At 45.0% G+C, this 21,253-nt stretch overlaps 1 protein-coding gene across 14 annotated transcripts in view; it reads right to left on the bottom strand.

Moving 5' to 3' along the window:
- CELF2 (CUGBP Elav-like family member 2) overlaps positions 1 to 21,253 on the bottom strand; it is a 503,139-nt gene that overhangs the window by 140,322 nt on the left and 341,564 nt on the right. For all 14 annotated transcript variants that reach the window (XM_066633616.1, XM_066633614.1, XM_066633615.1 and 11 more), the window contains one exon: positions 1,006 to 1,088. In XM_066633616.1, coding sequence (XP_066489713.1) covers positions 1,006 to 1,088 — 83 coding nt within the window. The remainder of the gene's footprint in view (positions 1 to 1,005; positions 1,089 to 21,253) is intronic.

Here is a 21,253-nt window from a genome sequence, read left to right as displayed (position 1 = left end):
CAAGTCAGTTGTGTTTTCATTTTCTGGTTAATTGGCCATAGCTTTTGATGGAAAATGGATATTCCACTGCTGTTTGTTTCATTGCACTCTACATTAAATTACCTTTCCAATGATATATAACATGATGGTATTATTCATATCAAGATTTTCACAATTTTGGTCACTAGTGTCAAGCTCAGCTTGTTACCTCCCTAAAGCTTGATGCCCGGTGCAACTGCTACCGCCTGCACCCCCTTAGCTATGCCAATGGGCTGGGGGCAAACTTCACTTCTTATGTGGCCAAATTTGACTGTTTATGTGATAACACCACTTCTTCCCCTCCCCTCAAAAAAAAGATGAACCTGACTGAAAGAAAACATGGCAACAAAGAAGCAGCCAATCCAAGTTAAAAAGTCAGTCTGGACTGGTGGGAAAAAGAAACATATGGAATGTGGGGGTCTGGGATTGGGAAAGCCCCAAAGCCCCCATTTTCCACCAGAAATGTTTGGTTAGTGAATGTTGGCTCCACCAAGGCCAACCAGACCATGTGACCAGATACAGTTCCTGCAGTGTTAAAGACACAGTGAGGTGGAAATTAGGAGGAAAAGAGCATATTCCTTCTGGAACCAAGCCCCCATGATGATTGCCCCATATGTAAACTCAGGTCTCTAGATCTGGCCCACACTGTTCTTCTTTAACAGTCAACTTTTTTCATTTCATGTTGTTGTATCAGCCTGAGATTTTTCTTTTTCCATTTTAAAATGAAATCCTGGATCGTTTCATCTCTATGGACAGGCACCATGCAACATCATGAGCAGTATTTCAGGCATCCTAACAGAATCACAGCTGGTCTGCCATTTGGCAGAGTTCACGTACACTGAACCATCCGGTCATGAACCTCCCTTGAAAGACTAAAGTCATTTGGGGCACTAACAGCTTGTAAGTAGCACCTTCTGCAAAAGGAAGGTTTTTTTTTTTTCCCCCAGCTCCAAAATGATTACGGTGAAGAAAAGCAAGTATACTCACCCCAGGTAAAGTTTTAATATTGTGCAGTGCATTCTGTGCCTCAAGTGCAGCTTTTCTTGTATAAAATGTTACGAAACAACAACCTACAGAGAGAAATTGAAAAGCTTTCAGAAATTACCGGGAATGGTTTGCTCAGCTACAATAGAGAGAAAGAAAAAAGATGACTGAGCAACATTATTATATGAAGGCTGAAAATGTGAATTATAATGAGCCTACATGAGTGGCACACATAAGAGGAATGCTTCATTGTTTAAAATGGAAAAAAAGAGACAAATATCACCCACACGTATTGTATCCATGTAGCACACCTACAGCTTCAGCAAACTGTTACTGCTCAGAAATTAAGTTAACCAAAAGTTCAATTGGCACTGCAGTGTAAACAATGGGGTATCTTTTTCGCAAGCAGCTGCAGCATGTACAATTTGCTAGAAAAGATTTGACGTGGCAGAAAACTGCCAATGTAACCCACTTAGGAAAAGGGGGGGGGGAAGGAAAGAAAAACAAAAATTGGCTTATAGATCAGTGGCTAGAGACACACATGTGATGGCCCACTCCTGTCTGGGCCTTGTGTGGATGCAACATGTGTTCTTTTAGTGCAAGGCCCAGGTTGCTGATGTGGCAGCTGCTGTGATGGTGCACAGGCCAGGGTTACCAGAGCAATCTGCTTGCAGCCCTGGGCATGGACCAATGACCTCAGGAGCTCCTGACAGAGCAAGTAAGTCAGCAGAGGGGAAGATTGGGATGGGGCCAGACCAGGGATATGTCAAGGGAGAGCTATGGGCAAATGTGAGTGTTGGTGATCAGTGGTATCGCTTGGGCCCCCAGAACCTGGGGCGCTGTTATCATTGCATCACGTGACATCAGTTCTGGGTTCTCCCAGAAGAGGAAGATTTGGTGGCAGCATGATCTGCCCACTGCCCCCCTTCCTCCTCCTTTAGAGGCTCAATGATCAGGCTCAATCCAGATCAAGAAGCAACTGAAACATTAAGGGGACACAGCAGTGTGAAGGGGGATGTGGGGAAGGAGTAGGAAGAGGGACACTGCTCCTCTTAGGTCTTCTAAATGATTCCCGATTGGCAGCGGTAGAGGAACGAGGAAGGGAGATGTGAGGAAGGAGGAGGGAGTTGCAGTGGGGTGATTGCACAGTTGCTTCCTTCCTCCTCCTTCCTTACATCCTGCTTTCTCATGCAACCACTCTCCCTTAGTGTTTCTAAGTGATCCCCGACTGGATCAAAACACTACGAGTCAGCAGCCGTCATCTTGGGTGAGCCTCAAGTGTCACCCTCTCATATGACACTCCACTGTGGCAGCTGGGGCGTACCCCCCCCTCCCGCTTGGCATGCCACTGGTGGTGACGATACCGTATGCCCTTGGCCTCAGCATAACGTGTCCCCTTGGATCCGCTGGAATTTACACCAGCCAAAGAGGTGGTGCAAATCTGAGTAGGGTCACTGGGAAGACGGGACAAGGCCACATTGCAATAAGTAAATAAAAAAGGTTTACCAGGCTATTTGCCCCCCCTCCCCCACTTCTTGCTATGGTCCTGATGTGGGTAAGGACCCTTTCTATGACTTCAATTAAAAACAAAATACACGTTGGTCCTCAGCATCCACAGGGGAACCAACCCTGGCAGATGTTGAAAACCACAGATAAAGAATTCTGTGCTCTGACCTGATTCTGTGGTCTGGGAGGTCATGTGCAGCCTCCCCATGCCTTAGAATGCCTGCTGGAGCCTTCTAGCAGGTACTTCTGGTTTTTGTGAAAACTGGAAGTGCCTGCAAAAAGGCTCAGGTACACATTCTGAGGCATGGGGAGGTTGCAAGCAGTGTGTGTGGCATACAGTCTCCCTGGAACTCAAAGGACCTCCCAGACCTCCCTCTGGTTGCTTCTGGGAGGTCATCAGTGGGACCTACAGCTGCAGGTTCAGAACCCATGGTGGTTCCAAATCTGATAAGGAGTACACACACACACACACACACACACAGAGTTGGAGAAAGATGTTGAGAAGCCATGCCCGGTTCAGCTCTCTATCCCACCTCACATTTGTATAGCTAGAATCATTTTTCTCTTTCTTCCTTCTTTTCCTGTGTCTAAATACAAGTCCTTTGCCTCCTGGTAACATTGGATCAGAGAAGAGGCTCAAGGCAGATAGTCATTGTGATGGTGAAGGATTAATAGTGGAAGAGAAACAGCAATATTTGCCCACATCTTGATGCATCACTGTCTCCACAGCAAGTATGAAACCTCTTTTTTCTTGCTGGCTTTGAAAGAAACAAGTAGCACCTTTCCAAATACCCAGTAAAAAGCAATTGCTCTATTTCCTAACAAAAATTCACAATGGAAAGTTAAAAAAGTGGTACAATGGCTCTGCTGGAACATCCCCATTATCTTCCAAATGTATAACTCATCTATGTTAGAAATATGAATGACCAAATATATCTGGTCTGTATACAGAACTTTTTGCTTTTGCCTAAGACAGACAAACCTCTCTTAAAACTCAAGTATTTTTCTCATGTTGTTCACCGTCATGATTTCATTCTAGTGAGATCATGTTTGATTTCCATATCCCTCACAGAATTAGCATACACAAAAACATATTCATGAATATACATGGCCCTCCATGTGCTCTACTGATATTCCAGCTCACTGTCAGCATCTCATAAATAAATAATAATAAAAATAAAACAATAATATAATATAGTGCCAAGGAGGTACACTGTGCTTTACAATGAATGCAAAGAAGGATTCCTGCCCCAAGAGACTTACAAGGGAGAGGAAGGAAACCATGATGGGGCAAACAGGGGGAGAGCATGCACTAGTTGTAGCTCTGTGCACTTTGGCTCAAACCAAACACACAGTTATTCCATGGGAAAATAAATCCATGAGTTTCAACTCATGTGAGATTAGCAACCTCACATTCACTGAAATTCAAGGCTTTCTTTGATGCCAAAGCCATGCTAATCCCTCCACCGGCACTGCCATCCATCCTCCTTCTGCAGACTTCTTATGTCCGCATGTATCCCAGCAGCACTTACCACCCAAAAGGATGGGAGCTTCCCTGAGGGTGTGCCCTTCTGAGGACAATAAATGTTCTGCTCTTACCAGTGATAGCAGGATTCACTTGCTGTTTGCTTTCTGTGCCAGCATGCACCGGGCTGACCAGGGCTGACCGGCTTGTGTGGGAGCAAGCTGCGGGCCACTTCTTCCAACCAAGCAGGCTTAGGATCTTGTCCCAAAGTAGGAACCCCCTCAGCCATTCACTACTGCAGTCAGGTCCAATCCTATCCCCCCCCACCAGCATCAATGCACCTTGCCAAAATTGCCACTCTGTAGCAGGGAAGCACTCATTCAGCCTATGGTAGGCAAGTAGAAATATACCTCCTGGTAAGCTGCATGAGCAACAACGGGTCTCCCTGGACATACACTACCTCTTTTGGCAGCGTATTCCAAAGAGGAGGAAAGGGGCAGGGAGGTTTGGAAAGAAAGGGGCCATGCACCATTACTGCCTAATCCACTTCCTCCCTGCCCCTCACAGCCCAGAAGCAGCTACAGTTACTGATTGCGACTTTAAAAGTACTTTAGCTACTAGTTGCTTTTTGTAAAAGTTATTAGTTACTTTTTGGTAAAAGTAACTTGAACAATTTTAGTAACAAAAGTACCAAGTGAGTGGTTAAGTTGTTTCAACTATTTTTATGTAATAATGTTCAATCTTTGAAAATTAAAACATTAAAAAAAACTTTCTTACAGCGCAATCCTGTCTTGCGCTGGAACAGGCAGGCCAGGAGGCCTACACTGTATCCCGCACAAGATTGAGGCCCGAAGTGACTCAGCCTGACGCAAGGGGAAACTCTTCCCCTTACCCCTGGGTAAGCCACCACAGCCGCCAATGGGTCTCCTTGAACCTGTACCACCTCAGGAGGTGGCACAAGTCCGAGGAGATTGGAGCAGCTTGAATTAGCTCCCTGATGCTTGGGGAATGGGGTTGGGACCCAGCATAACTGAACAGGCAGAAGCAGGTGTCCCCTGACAACTCAGAGCCCAATCTTATGCTCAGCGGGACGCCTCCGTGCTGCCGAGCACTGTCGCAAATGTGCCATAAAGCACGTTTGTGAGCCTCACCGCCAGACTCCTGCCCGTGCTAGCCCAGTGCCGGCCGGTGCTGGGCTAGTGCGGGGTGGTCGCCCAGCTTCCGTGGCTTGGCGGTCTCCCGGAATGCCAAGCCGCAGCATGGTAGGCAGGTAGGCAGGGGTAGGGACGGGGAGGAGGGAGGCCAGTGGGGGGTGGAGAGGGGGCAGGGGGAGGCGTGCCAGGGGAAGGGAGGGAGGCGGGTCTGCGGAGCTCCACGCCCTACACAAGTGCTTTTATCTTACTGCCGACCTTTTGGTTGATGGTAAAGTGAGTAGCCCCATTGCAGGGCTGCTTACCTTACCTGGGAGAAGGGGACGAAAGTGCCCTTCTCCCGAGGTGCCTCCCACGGTAGCCCGGGAGGCGTAGGATCTGGCGGCAGCCCTTCTCGGTGCCACCAAGCCTGGGTGCCCCGGGCAGCTCAGGATTGGTCTGTCAGTTGGCCTCATGCATGGGCACTCCTGAGCCCCTTGTAACTGTTACAGTTTGCCAGATTTGTCTGGTGGTCATTATAATGGGAGCTATATATAGCAGAACTTCTGAACCTTTAAGACCTACCACATACAGCCAGAACACTTGATTATTTTCTATTTTTGATTGTAGATGAACCTCTTTGAAAAGTGGTATATGAACGACTCAAACAAGCAAGCAAACATTTCAGCTCAGCACTCTAGCACTTCATTCTGCAGCATGTGTATGCCAGGTCTCGGTCACGCTGTAGAAAAGGGGTGACCAAACCCCGGCCCTGGGACCGCATGCAGCCCTCAAGGCCTCTCAATGTGGCCCTCAGGGATACCCTAGTCTCCAATGAGCCTCTGGCCTTCCGGAGATTTGTTGGAGCCCACACTGGCCCGACGCAACTGCTTTCAGCGTGAGGGCGACTGTTTGACCTGTCATGTGAGCTGTGGGATGAGGGCTTCCTCCACTGCTTGCTGTTTCACATCTGTGATGCAGTAGCAGCAGCAAAGGAAAGGCCAGCCTTGCTTTGTGCAAGGCCTTTGTGCAAGGCCTTGAGCTATTGCAAGACCTTCATTCATTCATATAAGTTCATCTTTAATATATTCATTTATGTAAACTTATGTAAATTTATTCAAATTTTAAATGTAAATTAATTCTTTTTTTCCCCCGGCCCCAACACAGAGAGATGATGTGGCCCTCCTGCCAAAAACTTTGGACACCCCTGCTGTAGAAGTTGGGCTTTGACCTGATTTTAGCCCTTCCTAGTATTTGGGAAGCTAACAAAAAAAATCACTCCTGCAAAACCTGTAGCCTAATCTTTCAACATATGTCACTTTCAGGTGCCAAAAAGAAATGGATCTGGGGTTCTCCTAAACTGTGGATAAACCTCTTTCTGGCACGAAAGCCTTGACAACATGGGATAGGAGTAGCAAGATCTTATCACTGTGAATCTTTAAAGCAATTGGGAACTTTCAAAAGAAAGGGTATGAAATATGTTTTTTGCTTCTAGCCTAATAAAATAAAATCCTCAAAAACCAGCTTTAATGATTATCTGATGATTGAGCTCCCTATTCTTTTAGCAAAAACTAGACTCCTACTTGGCAAATTAAATTCAAGATACATTCACATTCAGGACATCAACAGAGTCATCATGTTGTGAATTGAAAATTCCTTTAAAGGCTGCCTTTGAATTCTAAGGGCTGACAGATCAAGGAATGGAAGGCCCTGGAAGGAGGCTAAATGAGTGAAGTTCTCTCTCTCTCTCTCTCTCTCTCTCTCTCTCTGTGTGTGTGTGTATGTGATCCTTCCCCCTCCCCATTTCTTTCTGTGAATGAAGCTCCCTTTAGTATCCACATTTGCAAAGCAAAACAGGTGCTAGCTCCACACAAGCCTAGAATCTCAAGCAAGGGTGTTGGCTGCTTGTCAGTATTGCAGAATGTGAGTGATTTTAAGGCTAAACAGGGCACACAGCCAGGTAATGTGCACCTCTAACCCTCTAATTCAAGGTTTTAAATGCTATCTGGTGATTTAATGGAGCTGGTATTAATGGGGGAATTTTGACATATAAAGGCATTTGTAGAGCATGCATGTTTTGCAATAGCCACAAGGAGAATGATCAACACAAACTCACTGAAAGCTGCAGCTCACCTCACAAGCTGCAAGGCAAGGACAAGTTCCAAGCCAGCGCATGTGGTGAACATACAGCTGCCCTCCCCCAGGCCCTCAGTGTTTCAGTCTCTATACAAGCAATTAAGATAGTAGAAGAAAGCCCTTTTAAACATGTGAGTCACAGAGAATTCTATTTGAGACATTTCATTTAGGAGTGTGCTTTAGAAAAATGACATTCTGGGGCCACAGCTTAAAAAGGAACCTGGGCTATGTCAGATGCAAAGGAGGGCACCAGGATGCAGGTCTCTTGTTATCAGGTGTGCTCCCTGGGGCATTTGCTGGGGCCACTGTGAGATATAGGAAGCTGGACTAGATGGGCCTATGGCCTAATCCAGTAGGGCTGTTCTTATGTTCTTAACCATTGAACGTGTTTATTGGAGAAAATGTGGTTGGTCTGTGGAACTCGTTGCCACAGGATGTGGTGAGGGCATCTGGCCTGGATGCCTTTAAAAGGGAATTGGACAGGTTTCTGGAGGAAAAATCCATTATGGGTTACAAGCCATGATGTGTATGTGCAACCTCCTGATTTTAGAAATGGGCTATGTCAGATGCAAGGGAGGACACCAGGATGCAGGTCTCTTGTTATCTGGTGTGCTCCCTGGGGCATTTGGTAGGCCGCTGTGAGATACAGGAAGCTGGACTAGATGGGCCTATGGCCTTATCCAGTGGGACTGTTCTTATGTGACACGTCACTTTGTATTTTATATGCTCCAGAGCTTACCCTGGCATTAATGGCAGATGCCAGGGCTGAGCCTCTAACAAATTAAGTCCTCAATGAGAACCCAGAAAGGAAGTGATTCCGAGTTTGAAAAAGCCAACAGTGCTTTTGGGTGGGGGTAGTGAATGATTTAGAAGGCTTGGGGGGCAGTTGGGCATTTTGCATATATTTAATAGTGAAAGGCTTCTCTTAGCTTTGAGGAAACAAACTTATTTTTCTTTGTTTGTGTATGGCATGAATAGACAGATTACCAATCCATGCCTGCAAATTTATTGTTTTTTACGAGAGGGATAACTCATGCGCACAAATATTGCATCAAAGTTGTGAAAGAGAAGAGCCACTAATGCGATAGGAAAATAATGAAAGGGGGTTCTCAAGAGGATCCTTGCTCAGTCTGTCATTTGGCTGAAGGCCAGCCCTGGGTGTTTATATAGGTTACAGAGATAACACTGCTTCTGCTGGACTATTTCCTGCCTAAAGAAGATCCTCCCCCATAAGATGCAACCTGTTCCTCACCATCTTTTCCTTGTATGCAGTTTCCTATTTCATTCTATAGAAAAAAAAAATAATTGGTACAAAGTTGGATGGTATGAAATTCCTAATTGGGCTCAGGGAGTCCAAATCTCCCCAGGTCACCAGTGCCCGTTGTCAATGAATGTGAATTATGATGCAGTTAAATGAACCTAGGAAAGGAGCAGCTTTCATTATCTGAGAGCAAGGCAAGGTTATCCCTGAAGTCTCTCTTGCTTATTTCACACTGCATCTTTAACAAGATTGTGTAATACATGAGTAAGATGTGACAAGAACAGAAGAGAGAAAGTGGAAGACATTTGGAAGATAAAGTCAAATGATTTTTCATGGCCTCATGTAACCAAACTGGAAAAGTAAAGGAGCAGCCAAACACATAGCATTCTTGTATCTTGTCTTTTGTTCCATAATTGATGAAGGAACACTAAGAAAGAGACACTGTAATACTTAGGCAGAAAATCTAATAAAGAAAATAGAGTGGTCTATAGAAATCACCTGCTTAATGGCAGTATACATTTTGCAGTTAACTCATGTGCGGAAAAATAAATAAATAAGAACCTGTTTGCCCCCCCCCCCCAAACTCTTCACAACCAAATGTGCAACAGGGCAGCATGTGGCTCCAAATTGAAACTGAAAATCAGTTATTCACCTATTACACTGTGCACTTGTGCAGGTGTCTGTGTGTACATAAACATTTTCACAGGAATGAAATTCACATGTATTCACTTTAAAGTCAAGCTTGAGACTGCGCCCCTTTATGATGCAGGGTACAACATTCATGCGGATGTTGAAAATAATGTGTTAATACCTTTATGCATGTATAGACTAATGGTTGAACTGAACATGTGAACAGGGTTATTGTTAGCCATAAACATGCACTCACACACACTTGTAGGATGGATGAACAAAAGACAAATCAGTAGCAGAAGTTTCTCTTCCAAAACCTTGCAAAAATTGGTATTGGCCGAATGAAAGAGCTCTCCTCCTACAATACTCCTGTCTGGTGATGAGCTAACTTGTTCCTCCCATTGGAAAAGGAATGGAAAAGGGACAGAGCAGGAGCATGGAAGGCTAGAGCATCAGAGTGCCTCTGTGCACAGAAGTTCCACTAAACTATCATACTTTTAGTCATTGAGAGATCTATCAGCCATGAATTTGTCTAATTATTTTTGTCATCTAACTTAGTGGTTATCACCACATGTTCTGGCAGACAATTCCACAAGGTGTAGCACAATCCTATCTTGCACTAGAACAGCCAGGAGGCAGGCACTGTATCCAGCGCAAGACAGGGCTGCAAAGTGGCTAAGCCTAAGGTAAGGGGAAACTCTTCCCTTTATGCCTGGGTAAGCCACTGCAGCCCCTATGGAGCCCCTTGGATCTCCTCTGCAGGCGTGGAGGCTGACACACTGACATGCCACAGGCTGACACATCTCTGCGCGCAGGCCCAGCTGACTCTCAAGGAGGTGCAAACGTGCCTTATGGCACATTTGTGACAGCCCAAGGGTAAGTCAGGATTGTGTCCTTAGTTATGTACTGTATAAAGTTCATCCATTGGGGATCCATTTGGGATTTAGTATTGCCTGCCTATGTAAACTGCCTTGAATTAAAGTCTGAGGAGAAATCTGACAACCAAGAAAGGCGGTATATAAATACCTGTATTATTATTAATCATCATCATCATCATCATCCATTGGTCATTCCTGAACCTGCTGCAACTCCTCCCTCCCAATGCAGCCATGCTGTGCTGCAGTGGTGGTGGTCTAGGAAAGGAGAAAGGAAATATGCATGCTGTACATGCAGACAGTTCAGCAATCATGTGTGTATACAGCTATATTCCTGGTATCCACGGATCTGGCATCTGTGGATTTGACTTACTACGGATGCAATGGATAAGGGGGGAAAACCACTTCTGGTTTGACAAACAAAGTGGAAGTAGCTTTCCCATTCCTCCAGCAGGCCTTCTGAGCCCTGCAGAGGCCAATGGAGGCTTCCATGGGTTTCAGGAGGCCTCAGAAAGCCTTTCTGGTTTTCTCATCGAACCGGAAGTGGTGCAAATTTTGCATATCCACAGATTTGCACATCTGGTGGGGTTTCTTGAACAGATCCCCCATGGACAATGAGGTCACATTGTACTGCACGCAGAGTACATGCACGTTGAATGCCACCTATGAAAAACAACTCTAGAACAGACTCTCTCCACACAACATTATTCATTTTATTTATCACATTTTTATACTGCCATTTCTCCAAGGAGCTCAGGGTGGTGTGTATGGTTCCTTCCTTGCTTTTGTCCTCACAAGAGCCCTGTGAGGTAGGCGAGGCTAAGAGATAGAGACTGGCCCAGTGTCACCCAGGAAGCTTGGTGGCTGAGTGGGGATTACATAATGGGAACTTCCAATTTGTAAAATGGAAATGGAAACAGTGGTTTGGTGGAATTCCATTGCGCTTTGTATTCAGGTGATGCCTGCATTTCTGTTAATTGGCCAGAACTTTGCTGTTCCCTGTCAGCCTGTAGCTGCGCTGGGGAAGGCCTTCAAAGGAAAGGCACTCTGTCATCCCCACACCCTTGTGAATAGGAGCGCTCTCTATAAATGCTCTCTGTCTGGTAAATGGAGGTTTCTCCTCTCCCCCCACCTCCCCCTTTGACCTAGATTAAATCTGCTGCATATTCAAGCCTTTTGGGAGAGCAGCTAAGGCCTAATGCGCACTGGCTTGTGAGCCACAACACTTCCTCACCCATTATTATGTAAATTGTGACTAAAGTGCTGCACACAGATAGAGGAAAAAAATATCAAGGGCAAAATTGCTGGAATCTGCTTTTTTTCTTGCTTTTTCTGAAATAAGCCACTTATATTAACCAATTTTAAATGCCTAATAGCTGTGGGTGTTGTGTGTGTTTTTTCATAAAGGTATCTGAGGAATTTTAATGTACATTTCTTTTCTCATATAGGACAATTGCTGCTTTCAGGGGTTCTTGAACTGTCAAGGCTGAATGCATAATGAATGGGAAGTTTATGGTTAATCAGCTTGGATGGCAAAGCACTATGGGTTATGGGCATGGAACAAAAGGGCCAGATCTATATATCTGTTTCTGCCACACTGATGTTTATCACAGACTCCTGAAACCCCCCAAGAAACTTAAGGAACACAATAGTATTGAGAGGGGGCCAGAAATGTTGCCTTGTTTTACTTCTTCTTGCTTCCCCCAATCAACCATCCAACTGTGTATCTATGACTGTTCTTTGGTAAGAATGGCAGGAATATATATGATTCTTTCAGTCCCAGCTAATTGGCAGACTTGAAGCCCACTGGCAGGGGTATGTGCCCCCCCCCCCATGATTAGTGTAACAGCAGCATCAAATCCAGCTCATTTATATGCTTGGAGTCTATTGGTTTGGTCAGGGTGTCATCTGAACCAGGGTGAACAGCAGAATCAGTTGTCAATACCCAGACAAAGACAGTCCTTGGTTATAAATGAGAGGAAAAAATACCATTGAGTTTGTACAGAGTATCATTCCTTCTTTGGAATGATTAATGCAGGAGATGGGTAGGGTGCCTGGTATGAAATCTTGGAAGACTATGTACATAAGAAGAATTAGTTTTTTTAAAACATTCATGCATTTCAGAATACAGAGAAATCCCATAGGGTAGCAATGTTCACCTGCTGCACTGCAAGCAGTAAAGAATCCTGAGGCATCTTAAAGGCTAACAGAAATATTATGGCATAAACTTTTTGTGACTCTTTTACAGAGTGGGCTCTGATCAACAAATACTATATTGTGTTTTTGTTGCAATCCAAAATCTACCGTATTTTTCGCTCCATAAGACGCACCTGACCATAAGACGCACCTAGTTTTTAGAGGAGGAAAACTTACTTTTAAAGTAAGCCTGCCCTCCCCCTGTGGTGCCTGCGCAAATGAGGACCTTGCCCCTGGTGCGGACCTTGCCCCCTTTGTTCTCCGCCTGCCTTCCCCCTGTGGTGCCTGCGCAAATGAGGACCTTGCCCCCGGTGCGGACCTTGCCCCCTTTGTTCTCCGCCTGCCCTCCCCCTGTGGCGCCTGCGCAAATGAGGACCTTGCCCCCGGTGCGGACCTTGCCCCCTTTGTTCTCCGCCTGCCCTCCCCCTGTGGCGCCTGTGCAAATGAGGACCTTGCCCCCGGTGCGGACCTTGCCCCCTTTGTTCTCCGCCTGCCCTCCCCCTGTGGCGCCTGTGCAAATGAGGACCTTGCCCCCGGTGCGGACCTTGCCCCCTTTGTTCTCCGCCTGCCCTCCCCCTGTGGCGCCTGCGCAAATGAGGACCTTGCCCCCGGTGCGGACCTTGCCCCCTTTGTTCTCCGCCTGCCCTCCCCCTGTGGCGCCTGCGCAAATGAGGACCTTGCCCCCGGTGCGGACCTTGCCCCCTTTGTTCTCCGCCTGCCCTCCCCCTGTGGCGCCTGCGCAAATGAGGACCTTGCCCCTGGTGCGGACCTTGCCCCCTTTGTTCTCCGCCTGCCCTCCCCCTGTGGCGCCTGCGCAAATGAGGACCTTGCCCCCGGTGCGGGCCTTGCCCCCTTTGTTCTCCGCCTGCCCTCCCCCTGTGGCGCCTGTGCAAATGAGGACCTTGCCCCCGGTGCGGACCTTGCCCCCTTTGTTCTCCGCCTGCCCTCCCCCTGTGGCGCCTGTGCAAATGCGGATCTTGCTCCCAGTATTCGCTCCATAACACACACACACTTTTCTCCCCACTTTTTTGGGGGGAAAAAGGGTGTCTTATGGAGCGAAAAATACGGTACTTGTTAGAGAGTAAATCTCACTAAACCCAGCAGGGCTGATTTCTCAGTTTAACATGCCTCCGATTGTTCTGTTAGTTCAGAATAAAATATTGAATTTGCTAGAGTCATAACATTAAATTGGGCTAAGGCCATTATCATCTTGATTTTCTGCTTTCTCTTGCTTGTTCTATGATAACCAATTTTACATTTGGATATTATCATAAAACATTTTACATTTAAATTGTTCACACTTTTATTCTTGAGACAGATGAGACTACAATGTATCGTACGAGGATCTTGTATTCTCATAACCAAATATATTAAAATGATTTTTGTTTTTTGCTTTATCATGATGGATCCAAATAAGAAGACTATTCTGTGGCCAGACATTATAATCACACTATGTTACTGGCTGCCTATAACAATTGCCCTTCCATTTCAATACCAGACAATACACTCCTCTCTTGTATGTCAGTCCAAATTTGTTTCTGGGAATTGCAAAATGGCCAATCATTCTGCGCATCTCTTATCAAAGGCGGAATTTCTTCTCAACTCTGCAATCTGTTTTCACAGACAAGTAGTTCAAGAGACTAGCCAACCATTAGAGGGCAGGTCCTCTCGTGGACTGAGAACTGGTTGGAGGCCAGGAAGCAGAGAGTGGGTGTCAATGGGCAATTTTCACAATGGAGAGAGGTGAAAAGCGGTGTGCCCCAAGGATCTGTCCTGGGACCGGTGCTTTTCAACCTCTTCATAAATGACCTGGAGACAGGGTTGAGCAGTGAAGTGGCTAAGTTTGCAGATGACACCAAACTTTTCCAAGTGGTAAAGACCAGAAGTGATTGTGAGGAGCTCCAGAAGGATCTCTCCAGACTAGCAGAATGGGCAGCAAAATGGCAGATGCGCTTCAATGTCAGTAAGTGTAAAGTCATGCACATTGGGGCAAAAAATCAAAACTTTAGATATAGGCTGATGGGTTCTGAGCTGTCTGTGACAGATCAGGAGAGAGATCTTGGGGTGGTGGTGGACAGGTCGATGAAAGTGTCGACCCAATGTGCGGTGGCAGTGAAGAAGGTCAATTCTATGCTTGGGATCATTAGGAAGGGTATTGAGAACAAAACGGCTAGTATTATAATGCCGTTGTACAAATCGATGGTAAGGCCACACCTGGAGTATTGTGTCTAGTTCTGGTCGCCGCATCTCAAAAAAGACATAGCGGAAATGGAAAAGGTGCAAAAGAGAGCGACTAAGATGATTACGGGGCTGGGGCACCTTCCTTATGAGGAAAGGCTACGGCGTTTGGGCCTCTTCAGCCTAGAAAAGAGACGCTTGAGGGGGGACATGATTGAGACATACAAAATTATGCAGGGAATGGACAGAGTGGATAGGGAGATGCTCTTTACACTCTCACATAATACCAGAACCAGGGGACATCCACTAAAATTGAGTGTTGGGCGGGTCAGGACAGACAAAAGAAAATATTTCTTTACTCAGCGTGTGGTCGGTCTGTGGAACTCCTTGCCACAGGATGTGGTGCTGGCGTCTAGCCTAGACGCCTTTAAAAGGGGATTGGACGAGTTTCTGGAGGAAAAATCCATTATGGGGTACAAGCCATGATGTGTATGCGCAACCTCCTGATTTTAGAAATGGGTTAAGTCAGAATGCCAGATGTAGGGGAGGGCACCAGGATGAGGTCTCTTGTTATCTGGTGTGCTCCCTGGGGCATTTGGTGGGCCGCTGTGAGATACAGGAAGCTGGACTAGATGGGCCTATGGCCTGATCCAGTGGGGCTGTTCTTATGTTCTTATGTTCTTATCACTCTGTGGCTTCTCTTGCCTGTGGTTTTGGTCATTTCCATACTGGCAGAGGAACACCTAGACTGGTTCAAGTTTGTGATTGGTCCATAAGAAATTCACTATGGGCGCAATCCTAACCCCTTATGTCAGTGCTTTTCAGCACTGGCATAGCAGTGCCAATGGGGCATGTGCTGTATCCTGAAGTTGGGTGTCACTCACAGAGGCCTCCTTAAAGTAAGTGAATGTTTGTTCCCTTACCTCAGAGCTGCATTGCCCTTATGTCAGTGCTGAAAAGCACCGACATAAGGGGTTAGGATTGTGCCCTAACGTAGTTAAGAAGAAAGAGAAAAATCAACAGCTACTTCCATATGCAAACTTTAATTGTTAGATAAATGCATGCACTGTATTTATCAAGGATCAATGTAAGGTAGTAAGTATTACACAATGCGCTGACACAAATATGATAAAGGATCCCCCCTTTTTTAAGTTTAGAGCATTCAAGACGGGCTATAAACCAAGTGCTCTACCTTTTTCCCATGCACCATTTTCCTGATCTCAATAATCTCTCTGTCAAAAATTGTAAACCCCACTGGGTGAAAAACTGCAGTGGCCTATATGGTGCTTTGTTGTTTTTCCCCTGCAGGGCTAACATAAACTTTGGGAAATAGTGAATTAGATCACGAAAGTGGTGGTGGTGGGGTGTGTGTGTGTGGGGAAGTTTAAACACCCTTTCCCCTATGCCACCATTCTGAACAAAAGCAACCCCCCTGCCGTAACTGAATGGAAGAGTACTAGCTTCACATGCACAAAGTCCCAAAATCAACCCACAGCACCAAGTAGGGCTGCTAAAATCCTCACTCAGTCATGAAGTGGGGAGGCTTCAGGCCAGTCACTCCCAGTCTTACCAAACTCACACAGTTATTGTGAGATTAAATCAGGAAGAGGAAGGGCTGTATATGGCACCATCAGTTCTAAAGGGGAAGGGTGGGAAAATAGAATACATTTAAAATATGCATTTTATTCATTTTATTAATTTATATCTTATCTCTCTGCACAAAAGCTCACTCAAGCATAACAAATATTAACAAGCTGCTTACTTAAAAGTACCCTGTGCCTTTAAAACATTACACAAGATGCTGCCCTGAGACCTAGATGAAAATTTAAAAAATTTATTCTTAACTTCCTGACATTAGAAACTCTTACATGGCCACCTGCTGATCTGGAGACATTCACAGTTTTCATTTCTGGGAGGGTTACAGCGCGTGTCATTGCTAGTTCACGTTACATACATCTTCAAGCAGCTTTTGATGTAAGCAGCTCCATTCTTCCTCAGCTTGTTAATGGTGGCATGTCTTCTTTAAAAGGCTTTTTCCTTTCCTTTTTTCCCTTTTTTCATTCTTTTTCTTTTTGGTAAAGAAGGGGATGTATTAAAGAAGTGCTCATTATTATTTTTAATAGAGAACCTAGCTGCTAACACCAGGACTTTTCTAGGCTGAAACAGTTCTATGCAGATGGACAGAATCCCACAGGCCTTTGAAATTTAAGGGTTGACCTCTAGTTTGTTTTGAACCTATGATGAAACCTGAAACCTTAAAAAAAAAATAAAGTCTTTGGAAGCTTTAAAGCTAAACTGGAATGAACAAACACACACTCAGCGTGAGGGGGGAGGGGAAGATCCTTTACCACAATAGATTAAAAGAAATTCTTCCTCACTATTGTTTGATTTTATTCATGAAAAGGAAAAACAAAACAAAAAGTGTCCACTGCGTTGGACTGAAGAACTGCATAGCCAGCACTCAAACACAGCCCTAATTAATTGTCTAGATGAAGACAAAAATAAATGTGGCAGAAGCAAACAAAACATTTAGCAATAAAGTATATTATACAAATATTGATGGTAGCTCTAAATGTAGAGACAAATTTGTCTTCACAGTTTCTGTGGGCACTGGTATAAGCTAGGCTCTGGAAAGAATCCTTAGCATCCCAAATTCCATGAAAGCCTTCAAGGAATCCATTCTGTTCCAGACTTCATGGGATTACTGTCAAAATTTAACACAGCTGATATGCATTGCTTCACAGCTCATGCACTTCATGTGCAGTATGGGCAGTGAGTGGTACATTTACTAGGTTGACATGACATGGTTAGGCACGAAACGTTCACAAAGTGGTTTACAGAGAAAATCAAATAACTAATGGCTCCCTGTGCCAAAAGCAGTGGTGTCACTAGGGTTCACGTCACCCAGTGTGGGATGCCAGTGCATCACCCCCTATGCAGTGGGCGGGGCAACACACCAGGTGATGGGCATGGTGATGTACTATCACTCTGCCCCCACTGGTTTTTTGGCTGTACCTTTTGATAGAACAAAGATAGAACACATTCTGCCTGAAATTATGCACTGATTGATATATAACATGCTGATATTATTCCTCCAAACTGTGATTTTAGTGGTTTTGGTCACTAGTGGTGTCACCCCCCTCCAGGGTGCCAACTTACTAATACCTTATTGCAGCAGTTCTCAAACTTTTAGCCATGGGACCCACTTTTTAGAATGACAATCTGTCCAAGACCCACCAGAACTGATGTCATGGTGGAAGTGACATCATCAGGCAAACTAAAATAAATAAGTATAAATAATTAAAGTAAAACCAATAATTAAATAAGCAGAAGCCAGCCCTGTTACACCAAGTGAATCTGTAGCCTGCCTACAATAAGACCCCCACTCTAAAACCAGTAAGGTTTTCAGCCTTACTCAGTGCCCAGTTCAATTTAAGTACTTCTGTTTAAACCAGATTACTGTCAGGATCCACCTGGCTTTGCAAGTCTCAAAAAAGTTCACCTTATCAGCTGAAGCCTCTGTTTTGATCCTTTTTACTGGGGGGTGGGAGGCTGCCTTCTGGAACATTTGTTGAGCTCCAGTTCCATCAGATCAGGACCATTTTGGTGGCTTCACATTCCCGTTTGCCTGGCCTGACCACCAGCCAAGGCACGTTTGCTTATTCGCGAGTAAACGTGACAGTGAGGCTTAGTTTTGCTTTCCATAGGGCTCAAAACATTAGTCTGCTTGGAAGGAGGGACTTCCTTCTCAGGTTTTTGGAGGGCTGCATTCATTGGATCAGGACCATTCAGGTGTCGTTGGATTCCTCTCAGCCTGCCCTTTCCGATGGACTAAGGCAAGTTTGCCTACTCGTGAGTAAACACACAATACAGCTCGGTTTCACTTTCCATAGGGCTCCATGCATTTTTTGTTCTCTAGTTTTTTGGCCATAACTTTTGACAGAAAGGAGATATTTCACTCTGGTTTTTTTTTGCATTGCATTCTGCTGGAAATTCCATATCCAACAGTTTATAACATGATGTTATTACTCCTAACCACCGCAATTTTATCGTGTCACCCCCCCGTGCACGTCACCCAGTGCGGCCCGCACCACCCGTACCCCTCTAGCGACGCTACTGCCCAAAAAGGCTCACGATCTAAAAAGATACAAAAGAACACCAACAGACAGCTACTAGAAAAGACACTGCTGGGTGAGGATGGCCAGTTACTCTCCCCCAGCAAAATAAGAGTATCCACTTGAAAAAGTGCCTCTTACTTAGTTAGCAGGAGTAACTGGTTGGTGTTAATTTAACTGCTCTGATGTCACAGAAGGTGTTGGGTAGCCTAAGCTTACACAACTGTGTAGTAAAGGGCCTGGCAAAATGTTAGAATTAAAATTCTAAGGACTAGAACCTCAACTTATGGAGAAGTTCCTCCGCTCCCCACCCTGCATGTTGGCACATAAATTGGAGGGCAGTGTGGGTGCTTGGTCCCTGGAAATTCCAGAGATTCTTTGCATGCTCTTGTCTTTCCCCACTCCTCTCCATCCCAGCCAAGCAAAGGTGCAGACCTCATACAAACAGGCCTGATATATTAGTTAAAACTTATATAGAAGACTATGTGAGGGTGTACTACAAAATAGTTCCTGCCCTCCAGAACAGTATCTAGGCAGATGGGCAGTCCCCAATAGCTTCCTTCTCATCAATTTCTCTGTCTCCCAGCTATGTAGAGCCTTTAACAGCAAATGTGTCAGCCTTTAAGGTGCCATTGGAGACTAATTATGGCCACAACATAGCAGCAATAGTGAGTTGTTATAATGGCTTTTCCAAAGCGCTGGACGTTCTCAGCAGACGCTCTCTCAGCAAACCTTACAACACCTCTATAAGGCAGGTCAGTATTATTGCCCCCATACTGTTGAATGGGAAGGGCACAGGGACTGCAGCAGAGAGATGGCAGCAATTCAGAATAAATCTGAGACAGAGCCTTTGAACTCATGCCCAATCTTAACCAACTTTCCAGTGCTGATGCAGCTGTAATGCAGCCTCAAAGGGACAAATGTTCCCTTACCTTAGGGAGGCCTCGATGACTGCTTCCCACATGCATACCCTTGGATCAGTGTGTGCCCCCTTGGCACAGTGGTGCTGGAAAGTTAGTTGGGATTGAACTTTTAAACACTGTATCACACCTGGTAACATAGCTGTTCTCATGGCAGGTCTGGTTTCGCAAAACTGTAGGATTGACTGTGCCTTTCACTTCTTTAGGTTCTTTTGTTTAAGCTTCTTATGTTTCTTGCTGCCTGATTTGCATTTATAGCCAGACAAGACAGCAGGGCTTATATGTCTATTCATTACAAAGTGACATAGGTCTGTTAAGGATTACAGAAGGTACCATATCACCCAAAACACTAACAGATATATTACGGAACAGGCTCTTTATTGTTTTTGCTGCAACAAACCACCATGACTCTTCCTCCTTGGGAAAATGCCCATTAGACACTGTTCCCTGGGATCTCATGTCAGTTCTTCTATGCACCCTGGAGACCAAAGTCCAAACCAATTGGCTCAGATATGTTCTGGGGCCTGAAACTCATATCAGTAGCTCTCTTCCCTGGGATCACAATGTCCCTGATTATCATGGTCCTGTCCCCCTCCTAACACAACCAGATAGTGGAATTGAATCACAGAACCTACCAGAAATTAAACAGGGGCCCTTCTGTATGCAAAGCAGATGCTATTTCCCTGGAGTCATAGCCCTTCTCTAAATAAGTACAAAAGACCTTATAAGGACTGGAGAAAAAACAACTGACAATACCAACACCTTCCAAGGTGAAGTCAAACGTGTTTGTCACTTTTGGTGACAGACTCCTGTTCCAAAACATCTCAGCTATTTTTACAGCACATAAGCTGTTAAAGCACTTTTAAAAAAATAACAAAAAAAAATAACACATATTAACACCATGAAATCTTCCCCGGCTTTACTACATCAACTGATGCTTCTCACTAGGCTGCTCAGGAAATGTGAGCAAGATGCCGATAACCAGAGAGCATTTATATCCAAATTAAGCTTCCTTTCATTTCATCCTCCTGCTCTCATTACGAATCATGCAAACGTTAGGGGTTATTAAAAAATGGCACTTTGGGACCTCAGACAAGTGACCCTTGAATAGAAGCCAAATATTGTCTTCTCTAGGGCCTTGATGAAGATCCAGTTTAAAACCCAATCAAGCTTCTGATGGGGGACGACGACGACAGAGAAAGATATATTTGTGAATTTTTGCTAACATTTAAGTCTCCTTGAACCAATATAGGGTTGCCACCTGTATTTAACCAGCTGCGAATAGTGGCCAATACAGTATGTACTCTACTTTCATTAAGATTTTTTCTCCTGAAGGAAAAGGCAAGGAGGATACAGCCAGGTGTCTATTTCAATTTTTTTCTTCTTTTTTTTCCAAATGTCATAACAAGAGGCTTTCCTGATATTGGATAGCCTAAGCTCTGATCCACTGAGCTGATGCAAATGAGTGCACATCATCATTTTTCTAATTTCATCAGTCTTAAAAGAAAATAAGCTTTCCATGTGCAACAGCAGGTCCCAGATTAGTTCTGCTGAGCTCATTGCTATGGATCTAAATATCTATCAAGCCCAGTATAACCACTTATGAATGTCAACAACATTCTGATATAACAGTAGGGATCACGTGACTGCTTATATAATGCTGTTGTACAAAATGCTTTCCAGGTTTTTATCTGGTTAATTTTGAGAGCCATCTTGTATGACTGGTCTTGATGATCTAGCTGCCATTGTCATGCAATGCAGGCTTCCTCTGCCTTTTTCCTCTCTTACAAGATGTGTGTGTGTGGGGGGGGGGTCATCCAGCAAGTCTCCAGAGGTCGA

The sequence above is a fragment of the Tiliqua scincoides genome, chromosome 7 (genome assembly GCF_035046505.1).
Source record: "Tiliqua scincoides isolate rTilSci1 chromosome 7, rTilSci1.hap2, whole genome shotgun sequence".
Classification (NCBI taxonomy): domain Eukaryota; kingdom Metazoa; phylum Chordata; class Lepidosauria; order Squamata; family Scincidae; genus Tiliqua; species Tiliqua scincoides.
This window is presented reverse-complemented; position numbering and strand designations above follow the sequence as displayed.